General features: G+C 35.7%; 1 protein-coding gene across 1 annotated transcript in view; it reads left to right on the top strand.

Moving 5' to 3' along the window:
- The window catches only part of CNTNAP4 (contactin associated protein family member 4), a 143,152-nt gene that overhangs the window by 65,551 nt on the left and 55,494 nt on the right, over positions 1–22,107 (top strand). Inside the window, exons 4-8 of the mRNA XM_053467680.1 lie at positions 9,795–9,942; positions 12,670–12,873; positions 15,869–16,053; positions 20,088–20,231; positions 21,243–21,504. Of these exons, the coding sequence (XP_053323655.1) occupies positions 9,795–9,942; positions 12,670–12,873; positions 15,869–16,053; positions 20,088–20,231; positions 21,243–21,504 (943 nt within the window). The remainder of the gene's footprint in view (positions 1–9,794; positions 9,943–12,669; positions 12,874–15,868; positions 16,054–20,087; positions 20,232–21,242; positions 21,505–22,107) is intronic.

Raw genomic sequence — 22,107 nt, 5'->3', positions numbered from 1 at the left:
CTGGTATCAAGATCATATCTACAGCCCTGTAAAAAAAGAAAGTACACACACATATTACACCGTGTCATGATTTATTCATCAAAAATAAAGCCAAAATGGAGAAGCCAGGGGTAAAAAAAACTCAGTACACCTCATGATTCAATATCTTGTAGAACCACCTTTAGCAGCAATAACTTGAAGCAATGGTTTCCTGTATGACTGTATCAGTCACTCACATCGTTGTGGAGAAATTATGGCCCACTCTTTTTAACAAAGTTGGTTCGGTTCAATGAGGTTTGCAGGCATTTGATTATGCACAGCTCTCTTAAAGTCCAGCCACAGCATTTCAATGGGGTTGAGGTCTGGACTTTGACTGCGCCATTGCAACAGCTTGATTCTTCTCTTTTTCAGACATTCTGTGGTAGGTTTGCTGGTGTGCTTGGTTGGACAGCCATCCTCAAATTTGACTCTAGAATACCTTGATATACAGAGGAATTCATGGTCGACTCAATGACTGCAAGGTTCCCAGGTCCTGCAAGCCCAGCTATTTGACAGTTGGTATGAGGTGTTTGTGCTGATATGCTGAGTTTGGTATTTGCCAAACGTGGCTCTGCACTTTATGGCCACTTTGGCTTCATGTTAACATTTAAAATGCTGAGGCCTGTAGAGTCTGGCATTTTGTAAACACACACTTGAATGTTCCAGACCAGCTACCTGCTAAAACTTCAGCTTTTGTAGAGGTGGTCACACTTGCTGATGATCAATTACTCATGGGCATTCGATTAGCAGCACCCGTCTGCTAGTTAGCCTCATAATTCCTATGGAAGAGGTAAGGGTTCAATTTCTGAATATCACTAAAGTTCTGAATATAATTTTAAAAATAGATGTAGACAGTTATTTTAATCATTTTGTATACAACGGGACAGCAGTTTAAAGTGATTCGCTTTAAAGTGATTGTCACAGGAGAAAAAAGTCCAGGTGACTGATATAAATCTATTTAGTCTCTTTATGTACTACTGATTTCTGTTTTAAAAATAGATGTAGACAGTTATTTTAATCATTTTGTATACAACGGGACAGCAGTTTAAAGTGATTCGCTTTAAAGTGATTGTCACAGGAGAAAAAAGTCCAGGTGACTGATATAAATCTATTTAGTCTCTTTATGTACTACTGATTTCTGTTTGTATCACTTACCTTTCTAAAAATCTCTGGAAAATTAGATTCAATGATTTGATAAATTATAGAACTAGGTCACTGGGGTTTATTCACTAAGAGTTTAATGTTCAAATCACTAACCTCAATATGCATCATGACTGGCCAGTGCTACCAAGCTTTTCCTGCCGACCTTACCCTGTATAATGCATAACTGAATGGTTAAGGAGACTTTCAACAAATCTTATCATGGTTAGACACTTAGATTGTAGCACTCAAGGCTAACAATATTTCCAAACTCCCCCTTTACATGCACCTGCTCCCTAACATTTGAAAAAAAACCTTCAATGTTGAACCTCACACCGTTTTCATGACTTGGACCACCACCCTCATACAAATGAAAGATTAGTATGTGATTCAAACAAGATTGGTTACTAATGAAACTTAATTTAACTGGTCCCATCTGATATCTTCAGAAACCATTTACAGAGCAATAATTACATAATAAACACACACATCTATCTATCTATCTATCTATCTATCTATCTATCTATCTATCTATCTATCTATCTATCTATCTATCCATCTCTCATCTATCCATGTTTACCATATATATAAAAACAAACAACTTTTGATTGGTCCAGTGAATAGACATAAAAGGATTTATGTATAGAATGGTGATTCTGATGCAAAAATGATAAATGTGGTATTTTCACCACAGCAACTGATAGAATGTTTCTGCTGATTGGACCATTCTATTGATTGCTGTTGTGACAAGGTCTCTTTTTGTTAGATTTATAGATTTTTTTAACATGTAATTGCCACTGTGTGCAGAAGACTAATTTATTTAGCCAAGTATATATTGCATATTCAATTTAGCACATGTATGTGAAACATAGAATATTTTTACTATGCTGGAAGATGTTAATGCTTAATTTTCTGCCCCAGACAGTTTATCACATTTTTATTTGCAAAACTAGCGAAAAATTATTCCATTTTAATCGCTGTTAGGAATTTTTAATGGAAGTGGAAAAAAGTTCCACATAATAATTCGTAGGTCACTTGTTCAATTTAATATAACAGTTTTGCTAAATATTCTGGCTAGTAAATGTGTTTAGCTATGAATAAATACATATTCCACAGTTTTTTAGTAAGACAAAATTGTTTTTAATCTATATGTAAATGAAATTTTAGCATATTCTGGATCATTTTTCAAAGATACTTCAGATAAAGTGTCCAACACCTTTTGGGGCGAAAATAAAAAGATAATACTTTGTAAATGTACAGATAGTTGCAACAACATAATGTGGTAGGCAATAGAACTATTACTAAAACATTTTCTGTTATTTAGGCTGTGATATTTTCAATGTGTTTATTAAAAATAATTGTGTATTACTAGAATATTCTAAATGTTCCTGTTGCCTTTGTATACATACATTTTGGAACACTAGCACGCTAAAACAGCTGTGTATATGTATTTAAAAGTGAAAAAGACTGGACTATTCCAATTATTTTGTTGCAAGATGTCATGCATTTTAGAGGAAGCAAGTAACGAGAGAGACATATAGAAAGAAGAAAACAATGCTTATATTTGAAATGAAAGCTGAATGGGCATTGTCAATACTCAAATTATCAATATATGTTACAATGAACAGATATCTAGATATATTAGGTTGAAATTCCTCACTCATTGCAAAAGTGTTAGAGTTAGTACTTGACTACAGTTGTACTAAAAAGACACACCCTCCTTGAATTCTAAGTTTTTACATATCAGGACACAATAACAATCATCTGTTCCTTACCATGACAAAAAATTAGGTAAATTATTCAAAAGTCAAAAACATTCAGGACAGTTGCCAATCTTCCCTGAAGTGGACATCCCAGCAAATTCACCCCAAGGTCAGACCGAGTAATACTCAGATACATTTCAGACTCTACAGGCCTCAGTTAGCATGTTAAATGTTATAAAGTTCATGACAGTACAAATAAAACATGTCAGCAGGGCTTAGGTTTGCAAAAGTTGTATCTGAACCAACTGCAACTGGAATAATGTCTTTTTGGACGGACGAGACCAAAGTTGAGATGTTTGGCCATAATGAAGAGAGCAACGTTTGATGAAAATCAAAGAAAACACAATCAAAACAAAGAACCAAGGTGTTGCAAAAGCCCAAAGTTCAGACCTCAACCCCACTGAAATGCTGTGATAGGACCTTAAGAGGGCTACGCATAAACAAATGCCAGCAAACCTCAATTAACTGAAGCAACGTTGTAAAGAAAAGTGGGGCAAATTTCCTCCACAACCATGTGAGAGACTGATAAGGTCATACAGAAAACAAATAGTTCAAGCTATTGCTGCTAAAGGTGGTTCTGCAAGCTATTTCATCATGAGGTTTCTTACAAATATAGTTTTTCACACATGGCTTCTCAATTTTGGCTTTATTTTTATTGAATAACTCATCATATGTCATGTATTGTTGTTCATCTGACGTTGTTTTTAGCTAATCTTTAGACCTGCTAAGGAGCAGATGATTGTAATTATGTCCTGATATGTAAAACCATAGACTTTAAAGGGAGTAGAGTTTATTTTTTACATGACTGTATAGCCATATTTACTTGTTCTTCCTATATCATCATCCTAGTCTATTGTTTCTTTAGATTTCATTTTTTTTAATAATTGAAAACAACTTAGAAATAGGATCCAGAATTAAAAAAAAAAAAAAACCCTTTGGTATGGTTGAAAACAAGGTGGAAAAAAAGATGCAACCAGAATTGTAAATGAGGGTGTATTTAGGGCTAGCAACTAGCCATTTGAAAAAAATACCACTTAGTAAATCAAATTATGCATGGGGTTAAGTGCAGTATGAGGTGGTAGCAGCAAGTAGAAGGAAGAAAGATTTGAATAAGCTTTTTTATTGTGGTATGCAAAAGTAATGAGAACAAAAGAAAGATAAAATGATTTCTTCATCAATGATTCATTTTTATTTTAATCGTTCTTTTTTGCTATAGAACTATGCATTTTAAATCATTCTGCTTATAATTGCAATTTTGCATTTCTTACCATATATTTTTAGAAATCAAATAACAAAATACAGTTGGTTTGAATTTACAAAAGATAAAGAGGAAGAAAAGACAACATTGCTTTTTTATATGTGACATCTCAATAGTTGTCCTGCAGAGCAGACTAACTGTTCAGCTTTTGCAGATGGTGGGGATCATTGGAGAGATCCTCTGATCTCCTCTGACTGGCATATGAAGAAAATTATGACTACTGAACTCTCTCATGCTCGCTCTGAAAAAAATATTTGGGCTCACATCCTCCTGTGGCCTCTGGTGTATATGCCCTAGTCTTTCTCGGTGGCGCCTCCTGGTAGTTCTTTCTTTGTGCTAACTAACCTATCAGTTTTTTCGGTAAGCCTCAGGACGAGTGTTGTGTCACTCGCTCTCCCCGATTCTAAAGAGCTCATCTACCACAAATGAGGACCAGTTACATTTTTATATTTTCTTTTCTAATCTCGCCTACCAAAAAAAACAAAAAACGATTAGCACAAAGAGAGATAGCAGACTGTCCAAATAAGAAAAAGAAGTACAAAACGCACTTCCCCAGACTACCCAAAAGGTAATAAGTGTGCACAAATCTATGACAGGCTAACATTATTTTAACCAACTGCTTTATTAAGCAGCTACTTAGTGTAATGTATGTGGAAAGGCAAAGTACGTTCCAGTCTGTGCTTTTACTGATCACGTGAATTCCCATATGAATTTATGTTATAGCCCTAAATAAGTTTTCAGTTTCATTTTAACCCCTTAAGGACAATGGGCGGTCCCTAAACCCATTGAAAACAATGCATTTTGAGCCCGTACATGTACGGGCTTTGTCATTAAGGGGTTAATATTTTATTTTCTAATCTTGAACCAAAAAAACTGAGAGGTTGACACAAAGAGAAATGACAGACTGTCCAAATAAGAAAAAGAACTACAAAACGCACTTCACCACAGACTACTTGAAAGTGTACCCATGCATAATAGGGGTAAAAAACATTGAAAGTGTAGCTTGCTGCACTGTTTGCAGCAGTGGTTTCTCAATTGCCTATGGTGGGTTAAATGACTGTAAAACACATGTTGAAGTGAGATGAATAGATGTGCACAAATCTATTACAGTCTAACTTTATTTTAACTAGCTGCTATGTATTAAGCAGTCTACTCCCTGTAGACATGTATAAATTAGTTATCGAATAAAAGAAAACATGAGACGAATAATACAGTAATATAATGTAGTATAATATAATGCGAAACATTGTTGTTACATATTTTAAAAAAATGACTGTAAAAGACATGTTGACGTGAGATTAATAGGTGTGCACGAATCTTTTAGTCTAATGGCGTGCTAATGGCATTAGCATTGCTAACATTATTTTAACTAGCAGCTATAAAGAGCTACTGTATTGTCTAGGTGATGAGGCTAAACTCCCTGTGGACATGTGTAAACTAGTTATTGAATACAAAAAATACTCCATGAGTTGATTAACACAGTAATATAAAATGCAAAACAGTGTAAGTACATATTTTAATATCACATTTTCTGCATAAACCAGACCTCAATTAGGTGAAATCACAAAACCAAAGTATGTATGTAACCTATTACATAAGAAAATATAATAAAGATACACCTTAAGCTTGTATTTCCTTTAGGGACCACTACATATTAGGGAGGGATTATTTCAAAGTTCTTTTCAGCAGAGAAACGTGTTGAAATATTGCACCCTTCGGATTTTTATTCATACTATTCCTGGACTTTTTTACCTTCAAGCGCACTTACATAGCATTGTGTTCAGGGCCGGCCGAAGACTTAACGCCGCCTGGGGTGAAGTTTAAAATGCCGACGTGGGGGGGGGCGACGGCATTTTAAACTTCGCTGACGCCATTATTCCCCCCCCCGGTACTTACTTTTAAAGAGTCCTGCCGGCCAGTCTCCCTGCTCTGCCACGGTGCCGGTTTGTGATGCTGAGCGCCGGAAATTGACGCCACTTCCGGTGCTCATCATTACAAGCCGGCACCGAGACTGAACAGGGAGACTCGCCGCAGAGGAGAGAGAGAGGGGCGCCGAGCGGGTAAGCGAAAACTACTCAGCGCCCCTCTCCCTCTCTCCTCCGCTTCAAACCAAAAAAAAACGCTTGGGGCGGCAAAGGGCCCTGATTGTGTTATGCCACCGCTCTCTGTAAGTGCATTCTGATTTTATACCATTATTTATATGAAGATACTGCACTATTTCGATTCCATTTGATTTATAGATTTTAAAGAAGTGATTAAAAATACATTTCTGGGAATACTCTGATGGGCCTGATTTTCTACGGTTGTTTGTGAGTGATATTTATAACACACAACATTTATTTACAATATACATTTTTAATTTTGTTCCCATATGTATGTGCGGCCCAATTTCTGTTGATTGGCATTTTAAAACATCTTGAGGAGTGTTTCTTGGGCAGCTGCCATATGTTTGGGAAGTAATTATTTCAACTTTATTTTACTTTATTCTCATTTTACACATTTTTCACGTGAAATTTTGGGTTGTAAGCACATAGGCAAGCTATTTAGGAAAATATTTTCAGATTCAGATATAGCAAAACACTTTGCATTGTACATTGTCCAAAGCATTGTCCTACATGCTGGCTTTCTTTAAGAAAAGGGTTGGATCATCTGCTCCACCAATTGCCAGATTTTTTCATATTTTAAGTCAAAGAGTGAGAATCAGAAGTCATCTCATATTCAGAGAAGGCCGAAAGACCCCAAATGCAACTATATGCATGCTTTCTCCAAAATTTCACACAATGCTTTGACAAATTTGATTTTCCATAACAAGGCACCTATGCTATTCAAGTTGTATCAGAGTGTACAAGAGCTCCTGCATGACACAGCAAGAAGATTCATTAAGCCGAAGGTATTGAGAGAACACAACATTCAGGAAATAGATGTAAGCAACGCAGAAATTCACCACCCAGATAAAGTGTTTTTCATTGGGTACCTGGTAAGGAAGCAGTTGTTTGGTGAGGTAGGACAAGAGATGCCCACCTTACAAGACAAAGTAGTTCTTTAAAGATGCCAGAGCATTCTATTTCAGGAGCATTAAAACATTTTTTGGAGAAGTTCCCAATGAGAGGCCAAATCTTGAAGAATCTGTCAGAGGTCAATATGGAGAACAGATTTTGATTTTGTCAGAGAGATTTCCAAATGTGATCAAGGCAGAGGCCAGAGAACAGCTCCACTTGGAAGTCCTGGATTATAAGTCTCAACTAACCTTGAGGGACTGGTGCCAAACTACAAAAGTTTGCCAGTTGATGAATTCTGGGGGAAGCTGTCCAAAGTGAAATCTGAGGTTTAAAAAGCTCTGCCATTTGATGAAGCTGCTTTGGTGCTGCCAAATTCTAATTGTGATTTGGAAGGGGCGTTCAGCAATGTGTGTCACATTAAGATGGAATTCAGAAGTCAGAGGTCTCACAAAACTATTGTGAATCTGATGTCTTGCAAAATTAACAATTTTTTGACACAGACTGCGACAAGGTTGAGACTTCCAGCAAAATGCTCAGATCTGCCAAACAAGCTACTGCACAGTACAATGAAAGTTTGTCAAATAAGTAGAACAGCTATTTACATTTACGACTGCACAATATGTACTTAAATGGTGGCTCTTTCAGTAAGTTGTGTTTCCAGCCCCAGTCACCCCCACCTTTGTTCCTTCTCTTCCCTAGCCACAACCAGCCAAGACAGATAATAATAATTAGATTGTGAAATGCCTATATAAAAAAGATACTTGTAGTGCAAATGTCTGTCTGACCAATTGAAAGCAATGTTGTCATTCAGCTTAACAAGACTTTGTCCCTAATTTTCTATAAAAATACTCCTTACTGGTATTTTAGAAAGTTTTAAGTAAAGCATATATGGAACTGCCAGTATGTGGTGTAATTAATGTATAATAACATAAAAATAATAAATGTAATGTGAAGTTTTAGCCTAGAACCATGGCTTATTTTTCTTTTTAATCAATTTATTCTTTCTAAATAGTCTAAAAGCACTGAAAATTGTCAATGTCAGGGCACTGAAAAATTTTCCTGGCGGAAATATCTGTTGTATTTTTACAACAGTAATATCACTCAGTTTACGCAGCAACATATTTTAGATGTAAAAACCCATTTCCATTTTAAGGTTTCTGAAAAAGACTTAGCAAAGAGGTCCCAGGGGTGCCCATATGCAATTTCCTTGCCTTGAGCTAAATAAAATATAAGTTAATGTAGGAATAAATATAGGAAAAGCCTCAAAGGTATTACAGCTCAATCACTTAAAAATCATAATTGCATTTTAGTCAAAATTCTATAGTTCCCATAGGTAAGGTAAATGCAAATGGGCCTTGTCATATTTGAAATATTTTTATATATCCAATTAAACTGGTGTTTTGTTTCCATCCTTTTATTAATGGAATGGAATGTGAATCACAAGATTAAAATGCTTGGTATTGCAGTAATGAACAATCACTTTATGTACATGCTGTTCTGGGTCTTGCTGTGAAAACTTAAATGCAGAATTTTACATAATTGGAACAACAGTAACCTTTCTTGTGTCAATTATATTTTTTCTGGATTCGATTATTTTAGAAAAGCTTTACACATTTTCAATAAGCAGCATCTTTTTCTGTGTTCAGTAGTTTAAGGTATAGGTACAAGAAGTTTGATGTCTCAGATCTTATACATTAAAAAGATGTATAGCCAATATTACAATTTATGCAACCGATTATTGCCTTTGATGTGTGTGGAATTAGTAGAGTATAAGCAAAAACAACAAATTGAATTTCCTTTGGAGGGATATTTTATTCAGAAACAAAATTGGTTGTCACCGACTCCCATTTATTCTCTCACGGTCTCTAACAAGAAGCAGAGAATAACGTTTTCATTTGTTTAGTTGAGAGTCCCACCTCATTTTTGGACATTCGTATTAACAAAATTGGCAGATTTTGTTAAAAACCATACGAATAGGAACACACAAGTGTTTACGCTATTATTTTCGAGTGATCTCGTTTCATGTAAAGGAAGCCATGACTACATATCCGTGTATCGTGCTAGTAAGGCTGAAATGCTCCTGGAGAATTATAATTTTATATGATTTATTCACCATATGCTACTTTACGTTAACTTAAATATATTAATATTTAAATATTGCATATTTTTAAAAATAACGCCATTGAAGATGAAAAATAAAAATATTGAGTAGATTCTACTACGAAAATACCAGTGAATAATAGGTTGCAAAAGGCCACGTAACAGAACGTAGTCATTATATATTCCTTATATTAATATGTGATTATTTAAAGCTCTTGTGCAAAATAGAGCACTACAAGTAAGTTTGTTTTGAACATAAAGTTTAAAATTATTAAAAAATTATGTTGTTCAAACATATTACAAAATTACTTTTAAAAGTAAGTGGTAACAATACGGTATTGATTTTATTAGGATTCATTTTGAAATATTTTAAAACAGATCAAAATTACATAGGTAGAAAAAATGTGTCCTAAAGGGGAAATCATCCCAATTGTGTACATATATTAGTAAAGCCATTTGTGTTGTGAAGATTTTTTTGTGAACTTTTGATGTTTAAAGATATGTATTTCTTTTCAGGCATTTATAGGAAATACAAACGCTGACAGTGTTGTTCAACATAAACTTCAGAAGCATATTATAGCTAGATTTATGCGTTTTATTCCTTTGGATTGGAATCCCAATGGCAGGATTGGAATGAGAATAGAGATATACGGATGTACATATAGTAAGTATATGCTGCATTTGATAACTATAAACTTATATTCGTTCCCAGATATTGACATACTATTGTGATATATTGGTATGCCCTTTTAAATATATTATAAATATTTTATAATGTGTGACTTGGCATATAAGATGGTACAGAAAAACAGAATGAATCACTTGCTGTAATGTGCCGCAGAATACTTTCCAACTGACAACAAAATATATTGTATCAGAAGTATGTATGTTTTAGCTTTTTAAAAAATGTTGTAAATTAAATTTTTTTAAATGTATTGCAATTGCTAATGATTTAGCTTAGACTGGAAATCCTCTTTAATTTAGCTCACCATATATTTCTGACTATATCATCTAGAAGTAGAACACTCAACCTGGTTGTATTTTTTCTTCAAAGATTACCGTATTTGCTCGATTATAAGACGAGGTTTTTTTCAGAGCAAATGCTCTGAAAAATACCCCTCGTCTTATAATCGGGGTCGTCTTCTAATCAGACCTCAAATAGAGGTCTGATTAGGAGACTAAGATCCAGATCCCCCGCACCGCTGCAGGGGACCTGGATCCTCCTGTCGTCGTCGCCCCCCCCCCTCCCCACACACTTACCGGTGCTTCCGGAGGTGAAGTTGGCAGCGGGGGTTTGTATGCGTCCGTCGCAAATACCTTCCCCGACTGTCAGAGATCAGAGTTCCAGAGTTCCTGATCTCTGACAGCCGGGGAAGGTATTTGCGACGGACGCATACAAACCCCCGCTGCCAACTCCACCTCCTTCCGGCTGCCGCGGAATGAGACGTCAACCCGCTGCCCCGGCAATACAGCAGGAAATTGGAAGCACCGGTAAGTAAGTAAGTAAGTAAGTAAGTGTGTGTGTGTGTGTGTGTGTAGGGCATTTCTGGAATGCCTTACACCCCTATATGCCACTCTGGCACTTAGGGGGTTAAAAGGCATATTATGGGGCAGAGTGGCATATAGGGAGGTATAAGGCATTTCAGGAGGCAGAGTGGCGTTAAGGGGGCATTTAATAGTGCACTCTGCCTCCTGAAATGCCTTATACCTCCCTATATGCCACTCTGCCCCATAATATGCCTTTTAACCCCCTAAATGCCAGAGTGGCATATAGGGGTATAAGGCATTTCTGGAGGCAGAGTGCTCTATATAATGCCTTTTAACTCCCTTAATGCCACTCTGCCTCCTGGAATGCCTTATACCTCCCTATATGCCACTCTGCCCCATAATATGCATTTTAACCCCCTAAATGCCAGAATGGGATATAGGGGTATAAGGCATTTCTGGAGGCAGAGTGGCACATAGGGGGTCAAAAGGCATACCATGGGGCACAGTGGCATATAGAGGGTTAAAAGGCATATCATGGGCCACAGTGCCATATTGGTGTGGCAAGCCTGGGGGCAGATGTGCGTAACTGGGGGACAGGTTGGAAAATACAAGAAATAAAAACAAAAAAAAAATATTTTTCTCAATCATAGCTTTTATTAAAAAAAATAGTTTACATGAATTAACATTTACTGGTAAAACTTTTTTCCTTTAGGGTCGTCTTATATTCAGGCTTTTTCTTTTTTTCCTAAGTTAATATTCAGATTTTGGGGGGTCGTCTTATAATCAGGGTCGTCTTATAATCGAGCAAATACGGTATTTCATTTACATTTCTGTTTCAATGGTGTTTAAGTAAACTACGGTAAGTATGAAAGTCCAGCCATATTTGCCTACAATGAGGTGCCAGTAATATTATACAGTATATATAATATAATAGTTAAACATTGTAAACAATAGACAGTTACTACTTTTTAACTGTTTAACACATACATGAAATAGAAACACTTATTGCATTGCATTATTTGCATTAATATGTGCTCAAGTACGGATAGATAAACATTAACCACCTTGGAGCCCTTTTCAACTGAATTAAAATATGTGCATTGAAGGAATGTTTTCCATACTATTATAAAACAACATTTCCATGTGGCATTTTCTGGTGTGTGATTTTTGTCATCAGAGCAGAACTGTGTGTACCCCAAAGTTAGATTCTTCTTTAATAGAATTCATAGATTCCAATGTGGATGCTTGCTTGAAAAGCTTTTGTTATGTACTTGAAAAAAAGTCAATTGAATGTTAAATAAAGGTAATAACAATACAAATGATACATGTTTTTTTATAGATTCAATCATAGTTAATTTTATATTTGTCAGTGCCCCTTTAAGTCAGTGAGATGAAATGTTTTAATCACCTACAGCTCATTTACATGGCATAATGAATAAACTCAAATATATTTCATATAAGGTGTAATTTGTACCAGGAGTCTGTCTGGATCTTTCTTTATTAACTTTGTTTTACTTTAATGTCTTACATAACACCTCCATAACATCCAGGTAATATTTTTCCTTGCTCATCTATAAGGATTTTATATAATGCATTTTTTGTATGAACACATTTAAAATACATTTATTTTCCTTAATATTACATCTACCTGATCATTCATAGATCCAGTTGAATGGAATGGAATATATAATTGGTGGGTTGGCTTTTATTAATTAAAACATTTCATATGAATTAAAACTAAAAAAAATACATCAAAACAGAGTCAGACTGGATAGAAGATGAATCTAAAGTATAAAGAGAACCAGCCTTTGCGTCTCCTTTTTAGCACTAAAATTTCATAGCAGCTTGTGTTTTTTTCTTTTTTTAACAGTCTAACTTTAAAAATGTCTTTGCATTTCTTTAGGATCAGACATAGTTTACCTGGATGGGAAAAGCTCCATATTGTATCGTTTTCAACAGAAATCAATGATTACCATGAAAGATGTGATTTCTCTTAAATTTAAAACATTGCAAAGCGATGGAATTTTGCTCCATGGGGAAGGCCAAAATGGTGATTTTATCATGCTGGAGCTTAGAAAAGGAAGGCTTTCTTTAATTATTCACCTTGGTAATGTTTATTATTTATTTCTTAATGATTTCATTATTTTTAGAGCATTTTATGATGTCTTTATTGTTTATAAATTACCATAACTTGGGAGGGGGGGGGCTACAGAGATTTCAGGCTTGGAAACTTTAAAAAAAAGATGACTAAAACTGTGATTGATCAACAAATCTGTGTTTCTGTGTATAACCTTTTTTGTGATAGTATGTTCTGAAGTGAGGCAGTTGAGCTAAAACATAGATCTGCTAATTCCATTTATACACAATATTTCTACAGGTAACAGACTACCCGGAGCTTTCGGTTTTTTGAAGGAGTATCTTCACAAGGGGACGGGATAAGCCATGTGTGAGTGCAGGGCTAGCCTTATGATGGCTGTGGTTAGTTGTATGAAAGTCAGGGTCTCTCCTCTCCTCAAATGACCACCCAGCGGGCATCAGCATTGTCACCTACTGGAAGTGAATGTCCAGAAAAATAAAGCTCTTACCTGACAAATAAGAGGCTGCCCTGCTGCAGCATCCCTCCCTCCTTGTGACTGACTGACTTCTTGGAGCTGACTAGAGGTGTATCAGGAACAGGGAGATGTGTTCAGCTGAGACATCTGCAGAGTATCTAGATGGGTGGAGTGGAAAAGGGCAAAAGCATTTAGGGAGATTCTACAGACAGTAAAAATATTTAAAGGGGCCATGCAGCTATCATATACGCTTAAAGGGCACAAACAGCGTAGTGGTAGGCACATAACTTATTTGCACCATTGAGTTTCACCGGTTTATTCGGGAATATGTTTATGTTGCATTATTACAAACCGCAATACAAACCGCAATACAAACGTACGTTGAAGTTGACAATGACTGAACGTTTGGATGCCAATCTGTGATTTTTTTCTTGAATTAAAATATGTATGCAAGAGTCTGGTTAAAGTTAATAAGGTGGTAAAATTTGCTGCTGGTTAAAAATCATATATGATGCAGGGCCTCCATCTCACTTGGAATGCCGTCAAGGTTAATGTAACTCAGTAGAATATTAGACATTTTGTTGGCGTGTTATAGTGAACTCCGTGGATCATTGCATTTACTTCTATGGTCAGGAGAAGGGTTGTTTCTAAAAGTTATCCAATAATCAGTTGGTAGCAGTCACTTAATTTGGTGTTTAACCCTTCATAAGCTTATCTAAAAGTGATTTGAAGGGATAAAAATAGCGCTGATTGTCATCATTATGTCCTTATGAATAGACACTGCAGCATTCTCTTAAATATGAGTGACTTTGGCTCTTAAAAAGTGTTTTGATGGAAATGTTTGGTTGGAAGAAAAGTCAATTTTCTAGGTTGAAAAATCACAAAATGTGTTTCTTTGCAAGATTTTTTCTCTTTGAAGAAGCCTCCAAATCAGTAGTTATTTATCCTAAAAGTGAAAAAGAAAATATCAGATGCAGTGAAATTTTGCCCTCAAAGGTTCAAAAAATCAATCCGTTTTCTGGATAATACATATGACATTGGTTAAGGATGTACCGTTACTTGTTCAGGGACATAACCAATAGCAAAATGGAATTTAAAAAACAAAATGAAATATGCACACTTATGACCACAAGTGTGGTCAAAACGTAAAGTAATTAAGATTTATGCTAAAATTAGCATAATGGTTTATTATGGTGAAGCAAATATTAATGGCCTTAGCAAGGATATGCCACTTCTTAAATTCTGAATTTCCAATGTGTTTACAGCTCAAATTCAATAATAAGTGATTTTTTTGTTAGTGAAACTTCCATGATCACACCTTCTCATTATATCTCAACTTTTTGAAGAGTGAATTTAGAACAGGTTAAGGGAAATAATTTAAATGCCACAGAGCTTTGCTTTTTTTCAACCAGATTACTTACTTTTAATCCATAAATCTCCAAAAACAAATCACAAACTGTAATGAAGAATGAAGAAAAATAATAGTTAGATTTATATGACAGTTCCTTTTTGCTCCGTAGGTACCCGTTGATTGAAAAAGGAACAAGGAAATTAAAAAAGATATATGAATTAGATACAAAACATAATAATCAGTGGTGGACTTGAGGGGGGGGTGTTTTGCTCATCAGGGGGATGCCATACTGGTACACACTGGTCTCAAGTCTCCCGGAAATTCCCTCTTAATGACTCCCTACCTTTTTCGCTGACCACTTCCATGTCCCTGTCTCCCACAGCGCTGCTTCCTCTCTTGCCTCTTCTTTTTCTATCCCCTTTCTTCTGTCTGCTTTCTTCGTCCGCTTTCTCCCAGTATCAGCTCCGTTGAACAGGCCTCACGGAGTACCTTTGTAAGGGTGAAACCATGGTGTGCAACAAATAGACAGCCTCTCCCCCATTCCTCCAGACGGAGCTGATACCAGGGAGAAACAGACAAAAAAGAAGACAGAAGAAGAGGTACAGGTGCTTTAGGAAACAGGAAAATAGAAGCAGTAGACAGAGAAGGTAGGGAGAAATTAAGAGAGAGCTTGAGAAGTTATGAGAGAGTGTGAGTAGGCATGAGAGGTTTAGAGATTGTGAGTAAGAGTGAGTGAAAGTGTGAGAGAGCATGAGTAAGTGTGAGTGAGAGTGTGTGACAGAGTATAAGAGTGAGTTAGAATGTGGGTGTTTTTACATTTTAAAGTGGAGGTGCTGAATAGGATCTGCCCAGATTGACAAACAAGTATGCCCCTAAAGAGTATATTGAAAGTGCATTGCATGTATGTTCAGACCCCAAAAATCATTGGTTTTGCTCAATGGTTTAAAAGCGTATTATTTTATAGTAATGTGGCCTCCTTTAAGGTACAGTAATCAGTAGTTAGCCAATTAATTTGTACACACAATAAAGTGATATTGAAGTTGAGGTTTTTAAAATAAATTGTTATCTGTGATGGCCCATTTTGTGTAAATACAATGTCATATGCAGAACAAACGTCTGAGGTCAAACAATAATTGAAGTATGCTAATGTTGATGGTTGCTGGCTTGTTGATTTAATGGTTCATCTGTTCTCATTTAAGGAAATGTAGAATTTCATCCTTCTAATCCGCGTGTTAATGTCTCCCTGGGAAGCCTGTTAGATGATCAGCAATGGCATTGGGCTGTCATAGAGCGGTTTGGCAGACAAGTCAATTTTACTGTTGACAGACATGTGCACCATTTCTACATGAAGGGGGACATCGATTATTTGGACATTGATTATGAGGTGTGTATATTATATTACATTCTTAAAGACAGATTAAACAAATATGTCATTATCAAGACATTTTATTTTTGCAGCCACAGACTGAATAACCCTGGGGCTTTAAAATATTCCAATTACATGCTTGAACAGCACACCAATTCCAAATGTGCCTGCTATGAGCATTCAGTAGATGTTTGCCAGTTCAGCAGTATTTTTTTTATTTGTCAAGTAAATAAATCTTATGGTTTCATAACAAAAGCAATAGGTTAAATGTTTCCAAGCATATATGCAAACAGTTAAAAATCCCTTTCTTTTGTTTTTTTTCTGTCTTTTTAAACTAAGCTTCAATGAAATTAAAATAATTCACTTAATTTCTATAAGCCATGACCTCTTCTTTTAAATTTCAGAAAGTTATGATAATCAATCTGCAAAGCATAAATAATTTACTGTCCATTTTTTTCAAGAGTTGTTCAGCCTTTGGTCTTCCAAAGGTTAGTGAATTACTGCACTTGTGTATAGTCTACAAACTCCCTAAAGCCTAAGTCATCTAAAATATCAAAATAGAACTCTTAGAGGCATGACTAATTAAAGACAAGAACGCCATCTGCTACATTTTAACAATATTTACTACAAGTTAAAATTAAAATATTATCAATTATGGTTATTCTGTTAAAACCAAAACTGTTAGTTTTGGTTTATATATACATTAGAGATGTAGAGTATCATTACATAACATTTATCCATAGAGCACAAGTAGCGGTAGGCCACAAAGTTAGTAACATGATTGAAACACCTTAGTAATGAAAGAAGACTAGAAAAGTTGAATTTGTTTACATTTTTTAAAAAAGGCGTCATAGAGGGGGTACGGTAGCTTTATACAAATACATACAGGCTGGGGTGTAACTAGAAACCACCAGGCCCTAATGCGAAAATTCCCCCCAGGCCCCCAAACTTCAACAGCTAGTCTGTGCATTCTTTGCCCCTTGACCCCCCTTTCCAACATAAAACATATATAAACACATAAGTTACACACACATACTCATACTTACTAACACACACTCCATCTCACTTCACTTACACATCCATGCTCACACACTAATACAATTACACATTTATGCTCACACACTAACACAATTACACAATCCATCTTCACACACAAAAGTACACATCCATGCTCACACACACAAAGGTACACACCTATGTTCATACACACAAGTACACATCCATGCTCACACACACAGAAGAACACATCCATGCTCACATATACACACAATTACACATCCATGCTTATACACTGTCAGGAGCCACAAACCAGATGGAAACAGAAATGCAGTGCAATCACCTTTACCGTATTTGCTCGATTATAAGACGAGGTTTTTTTCCGAGCAAATGCTCTGAAAAATACCCCTCGTCTTATAATCGGGGTCGTCGCCACAGCTGCAGGGGACCTGGATCCTCCTGTCCCCCCCCGCCCCACTTACCGGTGCTTCTGAGTCCCCGGTGTGTAGCCAGGGCAGCGTGTAGATGTCTACGCGATTCGCGTAGACAACTTACGCTGCAGCCGGAAGGAGGTGTGGCTAGTAGCGGGGGTTGTCTGCATCCATCGCGCAGACCTTCCCCGGCTTGACAGATGGTGGGTTCCTGAACAACCTGAGCACTTGTGTTAAAATCTAAAACTGGACCCCTACTTGCAATGCCCCTTGTTATATTGCCAGCACTAGCCCTTCTTTTGCCCTGCCGGTGGCGTGCCACTTGCACCGCTAGCATTCCCTGAAAAGAACTGCCTGTGAGCTCCCGTCACCCTGAGCCACAAGGCAATATGCTTGTGGTCCCAGGGGATTGACGAGTGTGCTGCCTTCTTTTGTTGATACTGTTCGTCACAGCCAGGTCAGCCCACCATAGACTATTTGTGCCTCTCCAATGCTATCTATGTATCTAAGAGCTACAAACTTTGTTCTGAGTCTTTATCACGAAAGAGGTTCGCTGGTATAGCAAATGCCTGGAGCCAATTTATTAACCTGTACCTCTGCTTCTCTTTGTCCTCCTTCTTACTATCATCTGTCTTCACCAGAGAGTAAAGTGTGTATGTGACTGTGTGTCTGGGTTTGTAGGTGTGTGACTGTGTGTGTCTGGGTCTGTAAGTGTGTTTGTATATTTGTGTGTGTCTGGGTATGTTAGTGTGTGTGTGCATGTGTATGTCTGGGTATGTTACTGTATGTGTGTACATGTGTAGGGGTATGTGTGTGTAAGTGTGTGTTTATGTGTGTCTAGGTGTGTTATTGTGAGTGTCTCTGCATGTGTGTTAGTATGAGTGCCTGCTTGGGTTAGTGTGAGTGTCTGTGTGTGCTAGCTGGTGTATACAGTTAGAGTTTAAAGTTATGTAGAGGTTAAAAAAAAATGAAAAAAGAGTTTAAATGACAAGATTGTTTTTAAACAAGAAATATATTACAATCATTTTTGCCTGGTATCCATTGTTTATATGAACTATTTTATGATTTGTCTTCCGCTATCTACAATATATGGTTTAACAAGTCAATAATACTGCTCAAGGCATAGCCTTCACATGCATCTCTGTATGAACTACTGGAAATGTTGTAATTTAAGCTTATTTTTTGCCACTTCTGAAAATATATTTTCGGCTGACAAATCCCTCAGTGCTTACTGTCTAAAACAACTGCTTAGTGAAAAGTCAGCACATCATCACACTAGAAACAGAAGAGAGAACACGTGTAAAGAAACATAGTATGTGTCGGCAAATGAACCATTGGGCCCATCTATTCTGCCCAATAAAGGTGTAGAAGTCAGTTTATTATGTGTTATAATACTCATATACATTATGGTCAAATGATTTCCATCCATCATTACAACAGGATGGTCAGAATGTTGTGTTGTGGCTGCTTTCAGTATACATTCTGCCATAGTCTATGTATTTGAAGCATGTAAAGTGTACATTTATTTTTTTATAATGTCGGAGATGCATTTATGCCTGGACTTAAAGAGTATGATTCTCTTTAATTTTGAACTTGACCAACACATTTAAGATTGCTACACAGTTACATAGTTTGGGTTGTGAAATAAAACACTCAGTCTGCTCCAACCTTTCTCAGAATTCCTTTTATTCTGAGTATTGTATCATTATGAAAGATTTGTTGTTTATCTTTACCTAAAATTAATAGCTTTTTCTCACATGCAGCACCATATTAGGTAAACATTTCCCCTGAGGTTACATATTCAACAGTTACTTGCACAAATTTAATGACATTACTTGAAGTCAATCTTTCAACCTACCTGCCTTATAAATCAGATCCCTGTGATCCCGTGTTTTCAGACTTTTTATATTAAGCAAATATTACAAATTAGCAAAATGTTATGATCATATAAAATATGATATTTCTAACCAGCAATATAACTATCCAAAATATATTTTGGGGCTATAAATTTTCATTGACATCACTCCAGAGACACCCTACCCCAGCAACTCAGAGAGCCTTCATTACATGTTCCTGAGGTATACAACCTAATACTGCATTTTTAGGGCTTTTAGGAAAATAAAACATGTAATAATTACTTGTAATGATAAATAAAAGAAAAAAATAAAAATTTATTGAACCTGTTTAGCATAAAGAAAATTTGTGTTATTATAGTATATTGATGACGTGTTGCTACTCATCAGTAATCAGTTTAGTTTTAAATGTTTCTTGTAATGAAGCCAGTGAAACCGGTATATATACAGCCCTAGAGATCTGGATCTAAATGCTGAATAATGCAATACTGAATGTGTTGCTTACAACATATTCAGTTATAATTCAATGGAACACCATATATTTCTGTATGTATGTCAATGACAGCCTGGTATGCTATAGCTTTATATCTATCTTCAAATGTATAGATTTTTAGTTTTATTTTAAAAAGTATGAATTGACTTATGAAACACATATTGTTTGCAAGTCTTATTACAGTAATTACATGCACAATTAGAAACTTAATTGTAACATCCTGCTATACAGTATAGAAAATTACTTAATGATTATATTGATTTCTCTTTTTTTTCTAAGCTTAGCTTTGGAGGGATCCCATCTCAAGGAAAAGCAACATCATTACTGCAAAATAATTTCCATGGATGTTTTGAAAATCTTTACTATAATGGTGTGAACATTATTGATTTGGCAAAGAGATATAAACCCCAAATCAACATTGTGGTAAGATTGCTTGCATATTTTAATTAAATGGATACATATTCATTTGCTGCAGCTTATATATGGTACAGGTTTGCATATTACCATACCACCCAACAGTCCAGGTACCTGGTAGCTCTTGCACAGTGGGTTGCATGTGCCAGTTGGGGAGATCTCTGATATAATTGTAGCTTTTCACTTTTTAAATGATAAAAGTAGGTTTATAACATCCAATCGCTGAGTAATTTTTGGTTTGTCTATATTATTCAATTCTTAACGTACGGATTAAGGCAAGTAAAATAGAACAGTTGGACAACAAGTTTAAAGACCCAATGCGATTATCTCCTCCTTCCTTGTAGGTATGCAAATAATCAGATTATTAAAATGCATAAAAAATATTCTGCAGAGGTATGAACAAAAAACATTTTTGTTAAAACAGCATGCTTCAAAATTCTAAATGCAGATTTAAAATGTAATTTAAAATGTAGATAAGGGCCAGTGTCTAATGTTAACATTCTTTGCCCCTGCTGAAAGGGATCTTACAGCTATAGGTCATTGTTACTGAATGTCTCTGGAAAGATAATATTCTGCATAAATTCTGCTTGTTGGCAGGAAGATCATTCCCAAGAAAGGTCAATATATCTTTCCATAATGCTGACCCAATAAATCATGTTGATTTATTCCACAAACTCTTCAGAATACTATTTCTTCATCCCTGACCTCTCTGTGTGTGTCGTGAATCTTCCAAAAGATTATATAAAACAAAGAGGAGAGCACACTGAAATTTTTTTGAAGAACTACTATACTTAGACTTACATATTAGTGGTATATAATAACAATGTTTTAAGCTCATCTGTGGAGGTTTATCAATATTTCTTGAAGAAATCATCGGTGTGCAGTACCTATTTAGGCAGGTACACCCATACAGGGATACATGTTTCAAGGACAAATTACTTTGTATTGTACATTCAACAACAAATTAATGCATACAATTTGGTAATCATTCTAACGCCTTCTTATTTGTTTTTTGTTTAGGGAAATGTCTCCTTTACATGCCTGGAACCACAAGTTGTGCCCGTTACATTTGTAAATTCAAATAGTTATTTAATTTTACCTGACATATCACAACAAAATGAATTAAGTGTTCGTTTTCATTTCCGTACATGGAACAGAGAAGGATCTCTCTTTTCTACAAAACTTGGAACATTGTCACACCATTTTGTATTGCATATTGTTGAAGGAAAACTTAAAATTAGCCTGTTCAAACATGGTAAAATGTATTTGGATATTATTTCAGGTATGTACATGTTGTTTTCATTTATTGGTAAAGGGAATGTATCATGTAAAATATATTATAATTACTTTCTTAAGATTTTAGAATGTATGCATACATTAACTTAATTTTCTTAATACGAAACATAGAGAAAAAACTTTTTTTAAATTTATTTGTTTAATAAAATATATATTGCCAAGAAAAATACATTGAGACTCCTCCTGTTTTTAAGATGCTGAAGAGCATTTGTAATTACAGCAACACAATACAATACAAGGTTACTCTATATACAGTCATTTGAAAAAGAAAGTACGCTTTCTTTGAATTCTATGGTTTTACATATCTGGATATAATAACAATCCTGTTCCTGAGCAGGTCTAAAAATTAGGTAAATACAAAATAGCAAAAATAAAGCCAAAATGGAGAAGCCATATGTGAAAAACCAAGTACACCCGTATTGTTTCCATAGGAATTAAGATTCTAAGTAGCAGACAGGTGCTGCTAATCAAATGCGTGTGATTAATTGATCATCAGCAGATGTGACCACCTTTATACAAGCCAAAGTTTTAGCAGTTTGCTGGTCTGGAACCAGTGTGTGTTAACACAATGTCAAAGAGGAAGGACATC

The sequence above is a fragment of the Spea bombifrons genome, chromosome 1 (assembly GCF_027358695.1).
Source record: "Spea bombifrons isolate aSpeBom1 chromosome 1, aSpeBom1.2.pri, whole genome shotgun sequence".
NCBI classification, from domain to species: domain Eukaryota; kingdom Metazoa; phylum Chordata; class Amphibia; order Anura; family Pelobatidae; genus Spea; species Spea bombifrons.
The sequence above is the reverse complement of the archived record's forward strand: the minus strand, read 5'-3'. Positions and strand labels throughout refer to the sequence as shown.